This window comes from Chelonia mydas, chromosome 7 (genome assembly GCF_015237465.2).
Source record: "Chelonia mydas isolate rCheMyd1 chromosome 7, rCheMyd1.pri.v2, whole genome shotgun sequence".
NCBI lineage: Eukaryota > Metazoa > Chordata > Testudines > Cheloniidae > Chelonia > Chelonia mydas.
This window is the reverse complement of record NC_057853.1, coordinates 70,789,336-70,804,030: the sequence shown is the minus strand read 5'-3', so window position 1 is coordinate 70,804,030 and position 14,695 is coordinate 70,789,336. Positions and strand designations below refer to the sequence as shown.

Sequence of the window (14,695 nt, the reverse complement as noted above, 5' to 3'; positions counted from 1 at the left end):
TTAAACCCTGAGCATCCTCAATGCTTAGCGGTCCCACTTCTTTCCTTATTTTCTTTTTATTTATACAGCTGTAGAGCCTTACTATTGGTTTTAATTTCCTTTGTAAGGTCTAACTCTGCTAGGCTTTTGGCAGTTCTCACTTTATCCCTACACTTTCTGACCTCCAAAAGGTAGCTTTCCTTTCTGATCCATCCCATATTCCATTCCGTATTGGCTTTTGGCTTTCTGCTTTCTCTTAGTAACCTGTTTGAGATGCTTGCTCATCCAGTTTGGTCTGCAACCCTACCCTATGAAATTTTTCCCTTACAACCAGTTCTTCTGTGAGATCCTTACTACTCACCAATACTAAATCTAAAATGGCATCACCTCTTGTTTGTTTGGTGACTATTTGGTGGAAAAATCTGTCAGCTGTCGCATCCAGGAGAATCTGGACACTACCATTATTAGTAGCACTTGTTCTTCAGTCTATATCTGGGAAATTAAAGTCTCCCATAATCACACAATTGCCAGTAATATTTATTTCATTAAAAATATTTAAGATGTCTCTATCCATATCCACATCAGATCCTGGGAAGTCCATAGCATACCCCAAGCACTAACCTAGAGGAACCTCTGGTAACTTTTTCCCCTAAAGTGCTTTTGACCCAAATAGATTCTATTTTATCCATTCCATCACTTTTAATTTCTTTATAGTCTACCTCATGATTAATATACAGGTGTTAGTCCACCACCTTTATCTCTGTGGATGGAGGCTTTTTTAAAGTGAAATACATGCTATTCCTGCAAAAAATCATGAGTTTAAAGCTTATCTATTTTAAACAGTGTGTCAGTCTATTTTGAACAAAAAGTCTCATCCCATTCAGGTGTCCTCAGCCATAGTTCACAGTGAATCTCACTAGGTAGAGAACTGCTGGTACAGTTGCATTACCAATCTATAAATGGTTTAGGACATGCTGCTGATGGCCAAATGTTTAATAATGTGTAATTTTTCTAACTCCTATAAAATATAGAATGGGAAAATTGTAAAGCGATGTAAAAATGGAAACAACAACTATATTTTACTCCAATAATGTTTGGAAAAAAAGTGTTCCTTCTAAGGATCTTGGGCTGAGAGCATTTTGTCAAATAATAAACCCCCACCCCACATGATCCACTAACTGCTTTCTGCTTCTTAGGTGGAGAAGTTAACCAGGGGACAGGGCGCAACAACCTCTTTCCTATCAGCCTGCTGGACAAGCCACCTTTGCAATTAAACAGGGGCAACTCACCTTCTTTGTCAAGCCAGACAAAGGTCCCCACCACTTAATATGCAGTGAGGGCAAGGTGGGTCAGTCCTGCTAGTTGCATTTCTAAATGCAAGTAGGCAAACAAAACAAAGGCTGAACAGAAAGATGAATCTCATGCAGCATTTATTTACCTTATTAAAGAAAGGATGTAAAGATGTTTGCCTATTCTGTAATCATCTAGGACATTTTTTCTACTAGGTTGATTTTGCAAATCGTTTTGTTGGAGGTGGTGTCACTGGTGCAGGACTGGTACAAGAAGAAATTCGTTTTTTAATCAATCCAGAGCTGATAGTATCTCGGCTCATCACTGAAGTCCTGGACCACAATGAATGTCTTATAATCACAGGTTAGTCTTTGTTAACTCTGTGCAGAACGTTTCAAATACTTATCTTCCTATTATATATGGAATCAGTGTGATGCCAGGAGGTTTCAGTTGACATCTCCAACATCACAGAAGTTCAGGCACTGTCAACAGTCATATACATACCCTGATTTATTCATGCCGTTTTTCTTTTAGATCACAAATTTAAAAAGCATCCTGTGCACCTATCTCCTAGTCTTCACACTCACTGCAATGCTGTTTGTTGATATTTCTCTTTGTAGACCATTCTCAAATGAGTAATTATTGTGATAAGAGATTAATGACCTAATTATGTTCCAGTGTGAGTTTATGCTAAAAATCCCACTGACTTCAGATAACTCAGGAACAGGCTTTATAGTAAAAAACAAACCTCTTTTGAGTCTAATGGACTGATTGTAAATTCCACTTAGGGTCTGCTGTAACTTGGCTATAATACCTACATTAATACTCAGTCTACATAATGTCTCAGTTTATTTTGGGTTTCTTGAACTAAAATACTAAGATTTGATATTGAAGATAGTAGTTATGAAGTGTATTGGAGATGTCTACCCTGCACAGTTATGTACAGAATATTTACTATGCTCACAAAGTTCCATTTTAGTAAATCACGAGCCCAGTGTAAAACCTGGCATGGCTTCTTTTGGAGGTAGTCTCTTTTTTGGTTATGTTAGTATAGTGGTCAAGAATAGAAAGTGGCTCTTATCAGGATGGTTGCATTATTAGCATATCTAGGAGATGCATAGGGTTAACTGATATGCAGATTGTTAACAACTTGTGTGTTTTGCATATTAAGCCTTTATATTTTTAGTGAAATTGTGACATTCATCCTGAAGGGAGTCCAAAGCACTTCACCGTCTTTAAAAACACTCCACTCACTACATCTGTTGTTTGAAGTGCTGCTACAGCTGGGCTGGAAAATTACAGCTGTTTTAATGTTTGCAGGGTTGTTTTAGTAGCACACAGCAATGTATGCAACAATTTAGGAAAGGACTTTAAGAGTTAACTGTTTTTTCTCTGGATTAAATATACCTGTGAAGAACACAATATGAATACATAAATAGATCTAAAACTGTACAGGAATATAGTTTCCCAAATTTGTATTGGCCAAGATATCAGAGATAAAAGGAGAATATTTATACTTAAATTATTAATATAGGGTCTCAGCTCTTACTGAAGTCTGTGGAACAGCTCCCACTGACTTCACAGGGAGGTGGACCAGGCCTTAGACATGGACTAAATATAATGGAGCTTTATTATTACTGTTAGGAAAGACCAAGCTATTTACAACCTGCAATATTTTCCCTACTACTATTTCTTTTTCTGTGGCTTAATCGCATATTTCTTCATCTGTCACTGTATGAGACAAAGAACAGTAGAAACAAAATGAACTAATACTTTTCAATGTTTTGAATTTTTTTTAAGTTTGAATGTGGATTTGAAAATATTTCAGTTAGGTTTATATATCAAGTTGAAGTTTAAAAATGGTACAACAGTGCATGTGTTTTTTAAAAAAAAAAAACAACAAATTGTCCATTTCCAGAGAAAAAGGCCAGTATACAGCACAGAATATTTTTGTGAATGAGCTACTAAAAAAGTGGCCAACAGCAGGCTGACAAGAGAAATAAAACTCATTTATTACACACAGGTCTCTGGAGACTCCTAAACAGTCTCCACGGCTATTTTTAAGATTTAACTAAAGAGCACTGCAAAGAAGAGTCAGTAAGTAAAAGCCACAATCAGTCACCATTAGCAGATACTTCTATTTCGTCAAAAAACAGTTTTCCAAATCCTTCCTGGAATCAGCTACATTTAACCTGATTAAAGTGGGAGATTGAAAACTCAGTCTGAAGAAAGAAACTGGTTTATAGTCACCATAAAAGGAAAAAAATCAATCAACACAAAGAGCAGAGCAAGACAAGGCAATCCAAGAAGTTCCTCTCAGACTGTTGATTTTGCAAGTTATTTAGACAGAATATGCTCAGGGTCTGCACAGTGCCTGGAATATGTTGTTTTGAGACTGTTTACAGAAATATGCAATCTGTTACACCTTTTAGAATTTGGAATTTACTGTTACTCATGTTAATACAGTTTCTAGCACCAAACCAGGATGGATTAAATCAGGCTTCTGAGCCCCACAGAGTTGAAGGGAGGCTGAGCTGTGGCTTTGAGCTATGTAGAGTTTCCCGAAATAATGATGTGCTCAACTGACGTCTTGGGTAAACTGTATCACTGGAATGGTAGACTGAGAGTTCAGGATAGAAGATGAGTCTGGGGAGGATCTGGAGATGGGGAAGGAAGGAAAGTCTCTTTGAAATTAAAGTTGGTGTGAGGGGTCTACATTTTAATGGAACCCAGATTCCCTTTAATTTTAATTCAGACCAGAGGTTAAACAGTGGTAAAAAATTAATTTTATAAATACATTTAAACACATATGTGATAAAATCCTCTGAAAGAATACTTAATGAAAGAATGTACTCATACAAAAGATAGTTTAGTACAATGTCCATTTTTCAGGGTCTCATTTTAAATTTGATTATCTTATATATAGTTGTATCAATAGGCAAATATCTTCAGGAATATAGTTCATGTGCCATATCACATTTGCTGTAAGGTGATATGAGTTTCAGGTTCTCAGTCAAATGCCTTGTGTTAGGCCCTAACAAGATTAAAGCACTGAATTACTTCCCCTCTGGAAAGGGTTAGCTCTTCCAGGTTAAGATTACTAAAAGAGATTGTAAAGGAGGAGTCATCCCAAGAGAAGTCTATATCTCTGGATACAGTAAACAAAGATTTTGGGGCAGCTAGCCATTCACCTTCAAAAATGCAAGCATTTGTTGCTAGGGTCAAACAAGTGTGACATTTTCATTCAGCCAGTATTCTCCCAATTTTTTTTTCAATCCACTTTACTTTATTATAGTGCCTTCTAATTAATATCTGTGATGTGATGTTCTGCTCCCTTAATGGAAATGGCCATTTCATCATCCTTATTTGATCTCTGGCTTTCTTCCATCTTGGTTCTTAGGCATGTCTGCACTGTATGCCACTATCTTCCTGATAAATTACATTCTTTCTGTGATGCATCTTGATGCAGTGGCCTAATGGATGTAACTGTGCTACTCAAATTTGCAGAAGAGTCTGAGAAATTGGAAAGAAATTAAATTTGTTCTGATTGTGCAACATCTGGTTGAGATCATCACTGTAATGAATATGAAACTGGTCATGCAAACAAAGTAGTTCAACACACAGAGAACTGTCTGCCTACAGAAATGTTAGAGGGAATGCTAGAGATTCCAGTGATATATTTCTACTATATTTTCTTGTTTAGATTATATATCACGATTGCCGCTGACAGACTGTGGTTTCTACTCAGGTTGTGAACAAGTCCTGATACTCTAAATTCAGCCTTTTTACCATTTCAGACCAAGTATGTTCAACCAAAGTAAAAACAGGCTGCTTATTCTGCTACTTCACTGGATACCAGTGGTACTAACCTTCCTCCCTCAGAGGGTATGATGTTCTATCTTCTTCCATGCAGACACTATGGGAAAAATAGGTGAGGCAGTGCCCTTTTCCTCCTCCCCTATAGCTAAGTAATTTAATTTACAAAGGTAGATCTTAAGCATAGTAAGATCCGGAGTCCTTATGTTGTTTCTAGTAACATACACAATTCTTTTTAGAGGCTCTAGCATATGACAAACATAGTTTTCTTCGACTTCTGTCATTCATAGAAGTGCTAAAGAAGATATATTCTATGCTACTTTATTGTATTTGTTTTTTCTCCTTTTATAAGCACCACCCTGATCTTATTTTGTAGCTTGTCCTCTAAACCTTGGCACTCCACCTATGTTTTGTTTCTTTCTTTGCTCTCATTTTCTTGGTTGTTTTCTGCTTTGTAAATGGCAAATTATCCTCCTACATTTCTCTACTTGTTGTTTTCCCTAGTGTTCTGCAGTATGCTACTGTGTATACTTTCATTTTAATTCAGATGTTGGAAATGCTAATCAATTTATCCCAAAAAATAGGGCAGAAGATAAAGGAGCCTCTGAAATTCTCCAGAAATGTTTGCAGAGCTGATTCTTTTTCCAACCTCAGCTTGTAAGCCTGTGAGTCACAGGCAAGACTGCTGCCTGTCAAGTAATAATTTTTATCTGGTATCTTTCCAGAGTTTCATTTATGAAAATCAATGGTTTTCATTAATGTGGGTTTCTGGGACATGAGTTTAAATTTTGTGTGATTTCTGTGAGCCTCTTGATGATTAATTCATCTCTTCATAGTTTGGTCATCTGAAGTTGCATTTTCATAAAAAGCAAATGAAAATGACCCTTTAAAAAACAAAACTAATACTTCTACACTCATTAAACTATCATGATATGGTATAGTTTCTCCTTCCTGATAACCCAGTGCTTTCCTTCTAACTGCTATACCCGAAGGGAACGTTTTCTTCTCAAAGTTGAAGGTTTCCAAGGCTGTCCTGGTAGAGAGCTGTCAGCTCTTATTTGCTTTTCTTGTTGTTTGCGCAGACATTTTCCCCAGGCATATCAATAAATATGAATTTTAAGCGAGTCAAGAACAGCCTGTATTGAAAGCTGATAGGCTGTATGTTTCAAAATAAGGTTTGTCTTTTGTATTTAATACTTTATAAACTGTACACAGCTATATCTTTTCTGTGTGCATTTGTGTGTATATGAATGACTGAATGCACTGTCTGTGCCAGATTCACTTGCGTTTGTGACTCTTAGCATTTTTAATGGTAATCGTACTCTTAAGATATGTCTATACTTCAGTGTAAGCCTAGGGTTAATGGGACTTGAGTCAGCTGACCTGAGGGAGAAACTCCTGGGCCTGAGCGTCTACACTGATTCTTAAACCTGACTTAAGACTTTCTATCCCAGGCTTGAACCTGGGGCTCTGGCTTCCACACTACAGTACACACACCTGAGTCAAACCAAACTTATCCCGGAGTCCCTAGCATCCTCCGGAATTGTGGCCTCTCTAGCCCTTTCACCATAATGCTCTATGGGAAAACTTTACTGCCCACCCTGCATGTTACAGAATGTTTGACCCAGCCTGCCAACACAGCCAGCCGAGGAGTGATTTTGGTCTGTGTGCTCTCAGCTTAAGAGCCAGTAACATGGAGGAGGTGCCTTTTGAAGAACTTCTCTTGCTTGCGCTTTCACTCGTGTCAGGAAATGGGCAAAGCTTCCATGAGGCACTTGTGGACAGCATTTTCTGACCCACCAAAGGTACCTGATTGATTCCATGATGGAGGAGGGGGAGTACCTTGGCACGGCAGACTCGTACTCCCTTATGCTGCTCAATACACTTGGCATAGCCGCTGATGCCCCCTAAGTAGACTGCCACTTCTAGCGCAGGGCCATAAGCACAGACTGTAGGGATCGCGTTGTCATGCAGACCTGGGATGACCAGCAGTGGGTCCAGAACTTTCACATGAAGAAAGCAACATTCTTGGAGACTTGTGAGAGGCTTGCCCCAACCCTCCAGCATAAAGAGAGATGAATGAGGTCACCCTGGCCAGTCCAGAAGCGGGTCACTATAACTGTCTGGAAGCTGGCTACCCCAGACTGTTATAGGTCTGTTACCAACCATTTTGGTGTTGGAAAGTTGACTGTGGGTAAAGTGGTGGCGGTGGTTTCTGAGGCAGTCAGGCATGTGTTTTATCTCAAGGTGGCAGGCATTAAAGATATTCCTTAGGTAATTGCTAGCTTTGAGACTATTGGGTTTCCTAACTGCGCTGAGGCCATTGATGGAACTCATGTTCCCATTGTTTGTCCTCGTCAAGGAGCACATCAGTACATAAACCAGAAAGGGGACTATTCCATTGTTATGCAGGCACTAGTGGACCACAGAGGCCGATTTATGAATATCAACATGGGTGCACTGGAAACGTTCATGATGCCTGAGTTTTTCACCAATTGGGAGTCTCTGTTGATGGACAGTCTGGGACACTATTTTCACCAAATGACATTGTCATAAACGGGGTTACTGTCCCCACCATTATTCTGGGGGACCTCACGTACCCTCTTTTTTCCTTGGTTTATGAAACCGTACCCTGATTTCAGAGGCCTTGGCAAAACACAGTTGAATTACACTCTCAGCAGGTGTAGAAGGGGGGAGCAGAGGCAGATCTAACAAAATGCATGGATGTGTGGGAGGACTGTGACTGACTGGGCAAAGGAACTGGGAGACAAGAAGCCAGGGAGTGGATGGGGAAAGGAAACAGAGATTGGATGAGGAGACTGGGATTAGGAGCTAGCGGGTAAAGGAAGATGGATCAGACGAGGAGCCAAAGAGAGGGGGAACTGGTACTGACTGGACAAGGAGACTGGGGACAAGGAGTTGGGGTGGTGGGGGGACTGGGACAGGATGTGGGAAGGGGGAATGATTGGGAGTCATGGGGAGAAGAGATTGGGACTTGAAAAGGATCCTAGAGGGGAAGACTAGTAGTGGCTGGGCAAGGAGACTGGGACTGTGAGAAGCCTGAGGAATAGGAACTGGGTAGAATAGGATAGTGGGACTTGGACAAGGAGCCAGGGATGGGAAAGAGATAGGACTAGAGTTGGACAGAAGCGGTCAAGCTTGGGGGCAATCCAGTGCACAGGAACTGGGGGGTGAATAAATGTTGTGTCATGAAGGAGGCTGTTGTCTGGAGGACCCCTGCCTTGTTTGTTGCAGAGGTTGAAAGGTGTGTAGTAATGAGGCAGAGGATTTCAGGGAGAAAAAAGAGGGTCTCATGGTTAAGACTGTTGAAAGCTGCCCTGGACAAGTAGATTCTATCCCTGCCTCTGCCATAGGGGTTGGCTACACTTGAGACTCTACAGCAGAGAAGCTGCTGCTGTGCTGCTATAGTGTTTCAGCGTAGACACTCACTACAGTGACGGGAGGGATTCTCCCATCAGCCTAGGTAATCCACCTCCCCGAGAGTCAATAGCTAGGTCAGTGGAAGAATTCTTCTGTCAGCCTATCACTATCTACTCTGGGGACTAGATTGGATTAACTATGTTGCTCAAGGGTGTGGATTATTCACACCCCTGAGTGACGAAGCTGGATCGACTTAACTTTTGAGTGTAGACCTGGCCTTAGAGTTCCTCTGTGATACCAAGCAAGTCACTTAAATCAGACTTTTCAGAGGTGGTCACTGATTGTGTGTTCCTCATTTTCTGAGTGCCCATCTTGAGACCCTGGGCCTGCTTTGCAGAATTGCTGAGCGGTCACAGCTGCAACTTTGGTCAATGGGCGATGTGGTTTGAACATATACAGTCCTGTGTAATACTAAGTACTCTGAAAAATCAGATTCTAGGCATTTCAAATCAGGCATCTATCCAAAATTAGTAGCTATTTTTGACCTGAATCTCTCGGTGCCTCAGCTCCTCATCTGTAAAATGGGGATAGTATCACCCCCTCACTTCATAGGCATGTTGTGAAAATAAAGTGATGTTTCTAGAACACTCGGATACTATAGTGATGAGTACCATAGCAAAGCCTATGAGGACATTTATAGTTCTGTCTTTAGAGCAGGGTTTCAGTTCTATGGAGTAAATGAGGTGGAGGGTCACACATTGAGGAGAAAACAAAATATTGAATAGCTGCTCATTAATTGAGCACCATCCATCCTGTGCGCTGAATGACAAAGGCTTCCTGTTGGAAAAAATCGTTCGATTGTGATCCTAATAGCATTCCAATACCAGAGGGCGAAGGGCTTCCTGGTATGTAGAAGTGAGCCTTCGCTGGCCGGACCAGCTCCGTGTACCCCAACTCATTGTTGTCATAATCTGTATCTAAAAGGTGTGATGTAAGGTATCCTATATGAACTGGTAATATGCTGGTCATTAATATTATCGTGTTGTGAAAGTACAGGTGATAGATGAAAAATTATAAATATGTGCTGAAAATATGTTCTTAAAAGGTGTTTGGCAGGCAGGGCTTAAGTCACCCTGTCCTAGACAAAGGAATGTGGTTCTGCCTCCATAAATGTGTCTCCAAAATAAACTCAGCACGAAGAGACAATGAAATTACCTTTATGTGCAAGGTAGATAAAGCCATCCGGCAAACCAGTGTGAGGGATGGCCACTTGACACACACAGTGCGGGATGGAAGCTGCAGCTCCAGGAAACCTTCCTGCCTCCTGAAGCAAGGTCATTGAATTTTGGTACAAGGAGAGAGAGAGAGCGCGCCATTTTGGCATCCTTTACCCGAAGAGTCAGAGAGCTCAAATAACTTGGTTTGTGTTGGATCCTGGCTCAGTAGTAGCAACCCATGCCTGAAGAACAGCTGTGGTGAGAAACTTTGAACGAACAACTCTAGTTTGTTAAGTTAGGTTTCAGTCTTAGATGTAGGTGAAGGGGAACATGATCTGGGGCAGTCAGACTTTTGATTGGAGCTGTGGGGACACAGATTATACACTCAGTTAGCAATCCACAGATGAATTGCCAGTTGATGACCTTCAGGGCTTGTCTACACTGGCACTTTACAGTGCTGCAACTTTCTCACTCAGGAGTGTGAAAAAAACACACCCCTGAGTGCTGCAAGTTTCAGCACTGTAAAGTGCCAGTGTAGACAGTGCACCAGGGCTGGGAGCCATTCCCCTCATGGAGGTGAGTTTTTTATAGTGCTGGGAGAGCTCTCTCCCAGTGCTATGCCGCGACTACACAAGCCACGTTAAAGCGCTGCCACAGCACCACTTTAATGTGGCTAGTGAAGACAAGCCCTCAGAGTGCAGGTGGAGGTAAGGGTATAGCGGAAGAAGCAGTCACGGGTCTCTGAGGTCCAAGGTGACAAACATCCAGTGCAAGACAGCCCTAGACCAGATGTACTGATTTTAAGGTGTGCAGTCTGGATGCCCAAGGCTCCTGTTGGGGTGATGCAGCTCTGAACCACTCCTGGCACACAGTAATAGTAACTGCTTCATTCTGGCTTTTACACCTTCATGTATTCTCTAGACTTTCTTTCAGAGAAATTTATTCTGCCCTGTGAAAATGTACTACTCTCTAAGATCCCATTTTCCTCCTCTTATTGTGTTTCCTTCATTAGGTGTATCATTCCAGTCTTTCAGTGAATGGTGGTTAATACAGTGTAATTATATTCTGAATAGTGGAGTATTTTATTGTCATTGTAATATGTATGCAAGTCAACTTGTTTCAGTGTCTATGTACCTGTGAACCTACTGCCCATTTAGCTCCTGGTCCAAATGAATTAATAATTCATGTCATGTTAAGGAGTTGAACTATGTATTAATGGGTTCTAATATGTTAAACCTTGTCATATCTATCTATATATATATGGTTTAATATATATATAAAAAAACTTGCCATATTATGATTTTCTTCCTCCTTTTCCCTCACTTTGCTGACTCCTGGTATTTCAAAAATGTCCTAACTGAATTGCCAGTTGAAAGAGGAACTCCTAGTGCTAATAACTTAACCCTTCCTAAGAAATGTTTGGCATGAAATTTCTGATCTTTGAACAATATAGATTAGAAATCGTTGCCAGATTATTAAAATTCAGGAAAATATTCTTGCTCATATGAAAGAACTAATTTTCCTGTGTCTCAAACAAAAAACCCCTGTTGGTAAGGCATCTGATTTCTGTGTTGAATAGACATTTATCAGTGAAAACTTGAAGGAAAAATAGTTTGTTGGAAAAATTCTGTGTTGGATTAACTCGTGTCTTTCCATTCTTCCCTGTCCTCCTCGTCGTCCTCCCCCCCAACAAAAATTAACCTGCTACTCACAAGCTCTGCATCCTTAGCCGACAGCCCAGTGTCTTTCCTGGTGAATTTCACTGTGGACTGGGGAGGGTGAGAACTGCAGGTAGTTAAATGTATGTTAGGACTTGTGGATACAGGTAAAAGAGACCTGCAGTTTTGATTGCCTGTGTTGGACACTTACTACCCCCCTGTGGAAAAGAGACTCATATTGATTACATAGGGTTCAGTTTGCCTCATAATGTTCATATGTAGCTCCCTTTAGTATTAACATAAGTTGCACATATATTCAGAAGAGTGAAGACTCCTTGGAGGGAGGCGATGTATTAAGAAGAGAAACATCTGCAAATTGACAAATGGCAAATGATTTATTTCAGGTACTGAGCAATACAGTGAATATACAGGCTATGCAGAAACATACCGATGGGCAAGAAGCCATGAAGATGATACCCCAAGGTAATACATTCACTGTTGAGTAGCTGAGATAATTTTTACAATTAAAGTTTAGCCTTTATTCCTGAAAAAAGAGCAAGGAAACAATCATGAATGTTGAACTATGGCTCTCGGGCACTTTTTAGCTTCTTTTTTACAGTTCTGACCAATTGGGTTTTTTAAAACTGCTAGAAAGCATGTAGGTGCTTTGTTATAGATAAGGCGCATATATTCTATGGCAGGGCAATTTACTGCAGAATCTGTTCTTTGTAACAGGATAGTTTAGGGTAATAAACTAATTATTCATTAATTTAAAGCCGTTATGGTTCCAAAGAAAACCTTTCAAAGAGGAACCAAGTGCAAACTGTAACAGTATTGTCTTCCTTAGACTGGACAGCTTGCAACAGTAGTTCTGAGAGGCATAAATTGCATCTATTCAGAAAGGGTGCTAACTCTGAAATCTGATGACAGTTTATCAGCATTTACTGTTTCACTGCTGAGCATTACCTTGTTTGGTGCCAAAAGCCACAGCTACCTATGACTCCATTTTACTCTCTCATAACTTCTATGGTGTAGTTATGAGTCTTCAGTACAAAAATATCTGTAACACATTGAAAGGGCTTTTTCATGGCCTTCATCACCATGATATCAGTGCTTCACAGACGTAATGAATGTATTTTCACATCACTGTGAGGTAAGGTGGTGTTATTATCTCTGCCAAGTTTGTGTTTCAGAATTGTAGCTTAGCCTACTGAAAGTGTTAACTTGCTGAATGAGTTATAAAGCTTTGAGTCACACTTCAATTTTTTGGAATTGTTTCTAGACACTATATTATTGACTACACAAAATCTTGCTGTCCTCCTTTTCCCAATGCAGGGATGAATGGCAGAGGCGCTGCACTGAAATTGTTGCTATTGATGCATTTCACTTCAGACGTTTCCTTGATCAGTTTGTTCCTGAGAAAATTAGAAGAGAACTCAACAAGGCCAGTAACTTCTAAGGCCCATTATTTACAGCCATTTCATTAATGTTGGAGTTATGCTTTCCCATAGTTCTTGCAGGATCAGCAACTCCTTTGAAGGGGACATCTTGTTTAATTGCAGTATCTTTTCATAATAGGTATCCTTCATATTTTGCAATAGTAAGATTAAAGTCTAAGCATGCCAGATAGAATGCTTGTTGGTAAATGGTTTCTGTCTTGGCATACATTTTTTAATTTTCTAAATGGAAACTAATAGGTCTGTCTAAATCTTCCCAATAATGTTTTTCAAAGGTTCTAAGCCCAGAACTAAAAAGTTACCACTACCAATATTTCCTGCAATTTGTGTTTGACTGGTTAGCTGTAATGAATCTAGCCTACCCTATGATTTTAAAGAAACAAACAAACAAAAAAGTACAGTACCTCATATTTCTATAGAGTGACAGTTAACAATACTGATATTGTTAACCTTCTCTTCTCCCCCTCCCCCTGCCCGCAGTTTCTAATTTATGACCAAATTGTGGACTAATTCTTTCTCCTCTAAATGAGTATCCAATTTAAGTTTCTATTTTCAATCAGATACTGGAGAGGGAATTCTCTTGCTTTATTATGGATCAGATCCTATCCCCATCTAGAAACCAAGTAAACATTGAATTCTGATGATACTGTACATTCTTGGTATACCTTTCCAGCTACAGGTATCTTTAGTTGCAACTCTTTTTTTTAAACTAAACAAGGCAGGTTTTTCATTAATTTCTATGCCCTGTAATTAATCTTTAGCAGGTGTACATATGTACTGTATAGGCCCAACTGTGAAAGGTACTGGGAAACCTCAGATTCCATTTTACATCAGTGCGAATTGAAGCATTCAGCACCTTTCAGGATCAGGTCCTACTGTAGATATGTAAATAAATTCAAGCAAGTATAGGCAAGCTTTTCATTAATCTCCTACTGAAAAGGAAATACCACTTTTAAGGTAATTTTTCCAAAAATGATGTACACCGATCAAGACTAGTTTTAGTTTAAAAACATGTGTTTCCTGTATAAAGTCGCATACATCACATCATTCCATCACTGATGGTAATGAAATAAGCCCTGAAAAAGGCAGTAAATGAATTTAGTAAACTTCAGTGACAGTTTAATTGGAAAACTAAATCGCCCACCCCAATGCATTTGAGATCAGACTAAACTTATCAATCATATTGATAGATGCAAATCCTTTCATATATTAGGATAAATGTATGCATTTTCTTCTGTTTACAACTCCTGTTAGGCAGCGGTAGTTCAATGTGAACAGGTTAATCATATCTGAGGAAAATGCTAAGCCAACTGCTGAGTGAAATAGATTTTACATTCCATTAAGTAAGGTAAACTTAAATATAAGGGGGAATTCTATACTAAATCATACTAGAAATCACCATGCCTTCTGAAGACAACATATTGCTAGTGTATTTGTCTACACTGGTTTTCAGTCAGTTTATCTAAACCAAGAGAGTTAATTTTTTGTGCGGTGTGGAAACAAACAATAAATTTTTTCTTATCTAAAATATATTATGATTTAATTAGTTAGACCATTTATTTATTTAGGCCATCAAATACCTGTTTATACAAGAATGGCACCCCATGATAGGATAGGGATCGGTATCCATTGACTCCTGTAGTTCTGTTATACTTCTATTCTGTTATTAAGCATTAGGAAATGATTGAGAGAGACATTTAATAGAGTGGTTTTATTTTTTAAAAGGATCCTGTTTTATAAGTTGGTATTTTACCTCCTTTTTCAGCTGCACTTATCTCAATGGGACCAGATGTTAGTTGTCACTCAGCTTTCCCAAGAGGTAGTTTGTTGGGAGTGACACCTACTCGTGGTGTTGGAATTATTAATCTTATTTGAAATTATTAATATTAACATGGGA

The 14,695-nt window shown here is 39.5% G+C and overlaps 1 protein-coding gene across 12 annotated transcripts in view; it reads left to right on the top strand.

The window, feature by feature from the left end:
* The window catches only part of PARG (poly(ADP-ribose) glycohydrolase), a 124,577-nt gene that overhangs the window by 93,918 nt on the left and 15,964 nt on the right, over positions 1-14,695 (top strand). For 10 of the 12 annotated variants that reach the window (XR_005226169.2, XM_027829470.3, XM_043552163.1 and 7 more), the window contains 3 exons: positions 1,485-1,632; positions 11,746-11,824; positions 12,677-12,785. Coding sequence is in view for 10 of the 12 variants with exons in the window: in XM_027829470.3 (XP_027685271.1) it covers positions 1,485-1,632; positions 11,746-11,824; positions 12,677-12,785 (336 nt within the window). In the remaining 2 variants the exon portion in view is untranslated. Of the gene's footprint in view, positions 1-1,175; positions 1,324-1,484; positions 1,633-11,745; positions 11,825-12,676; positions 12,786-14,695 lie in introns of those variants that run through there. The other 2 variants (XR_005226170.2, XM_043552165.1) reach the window with 2 other exon arrangements.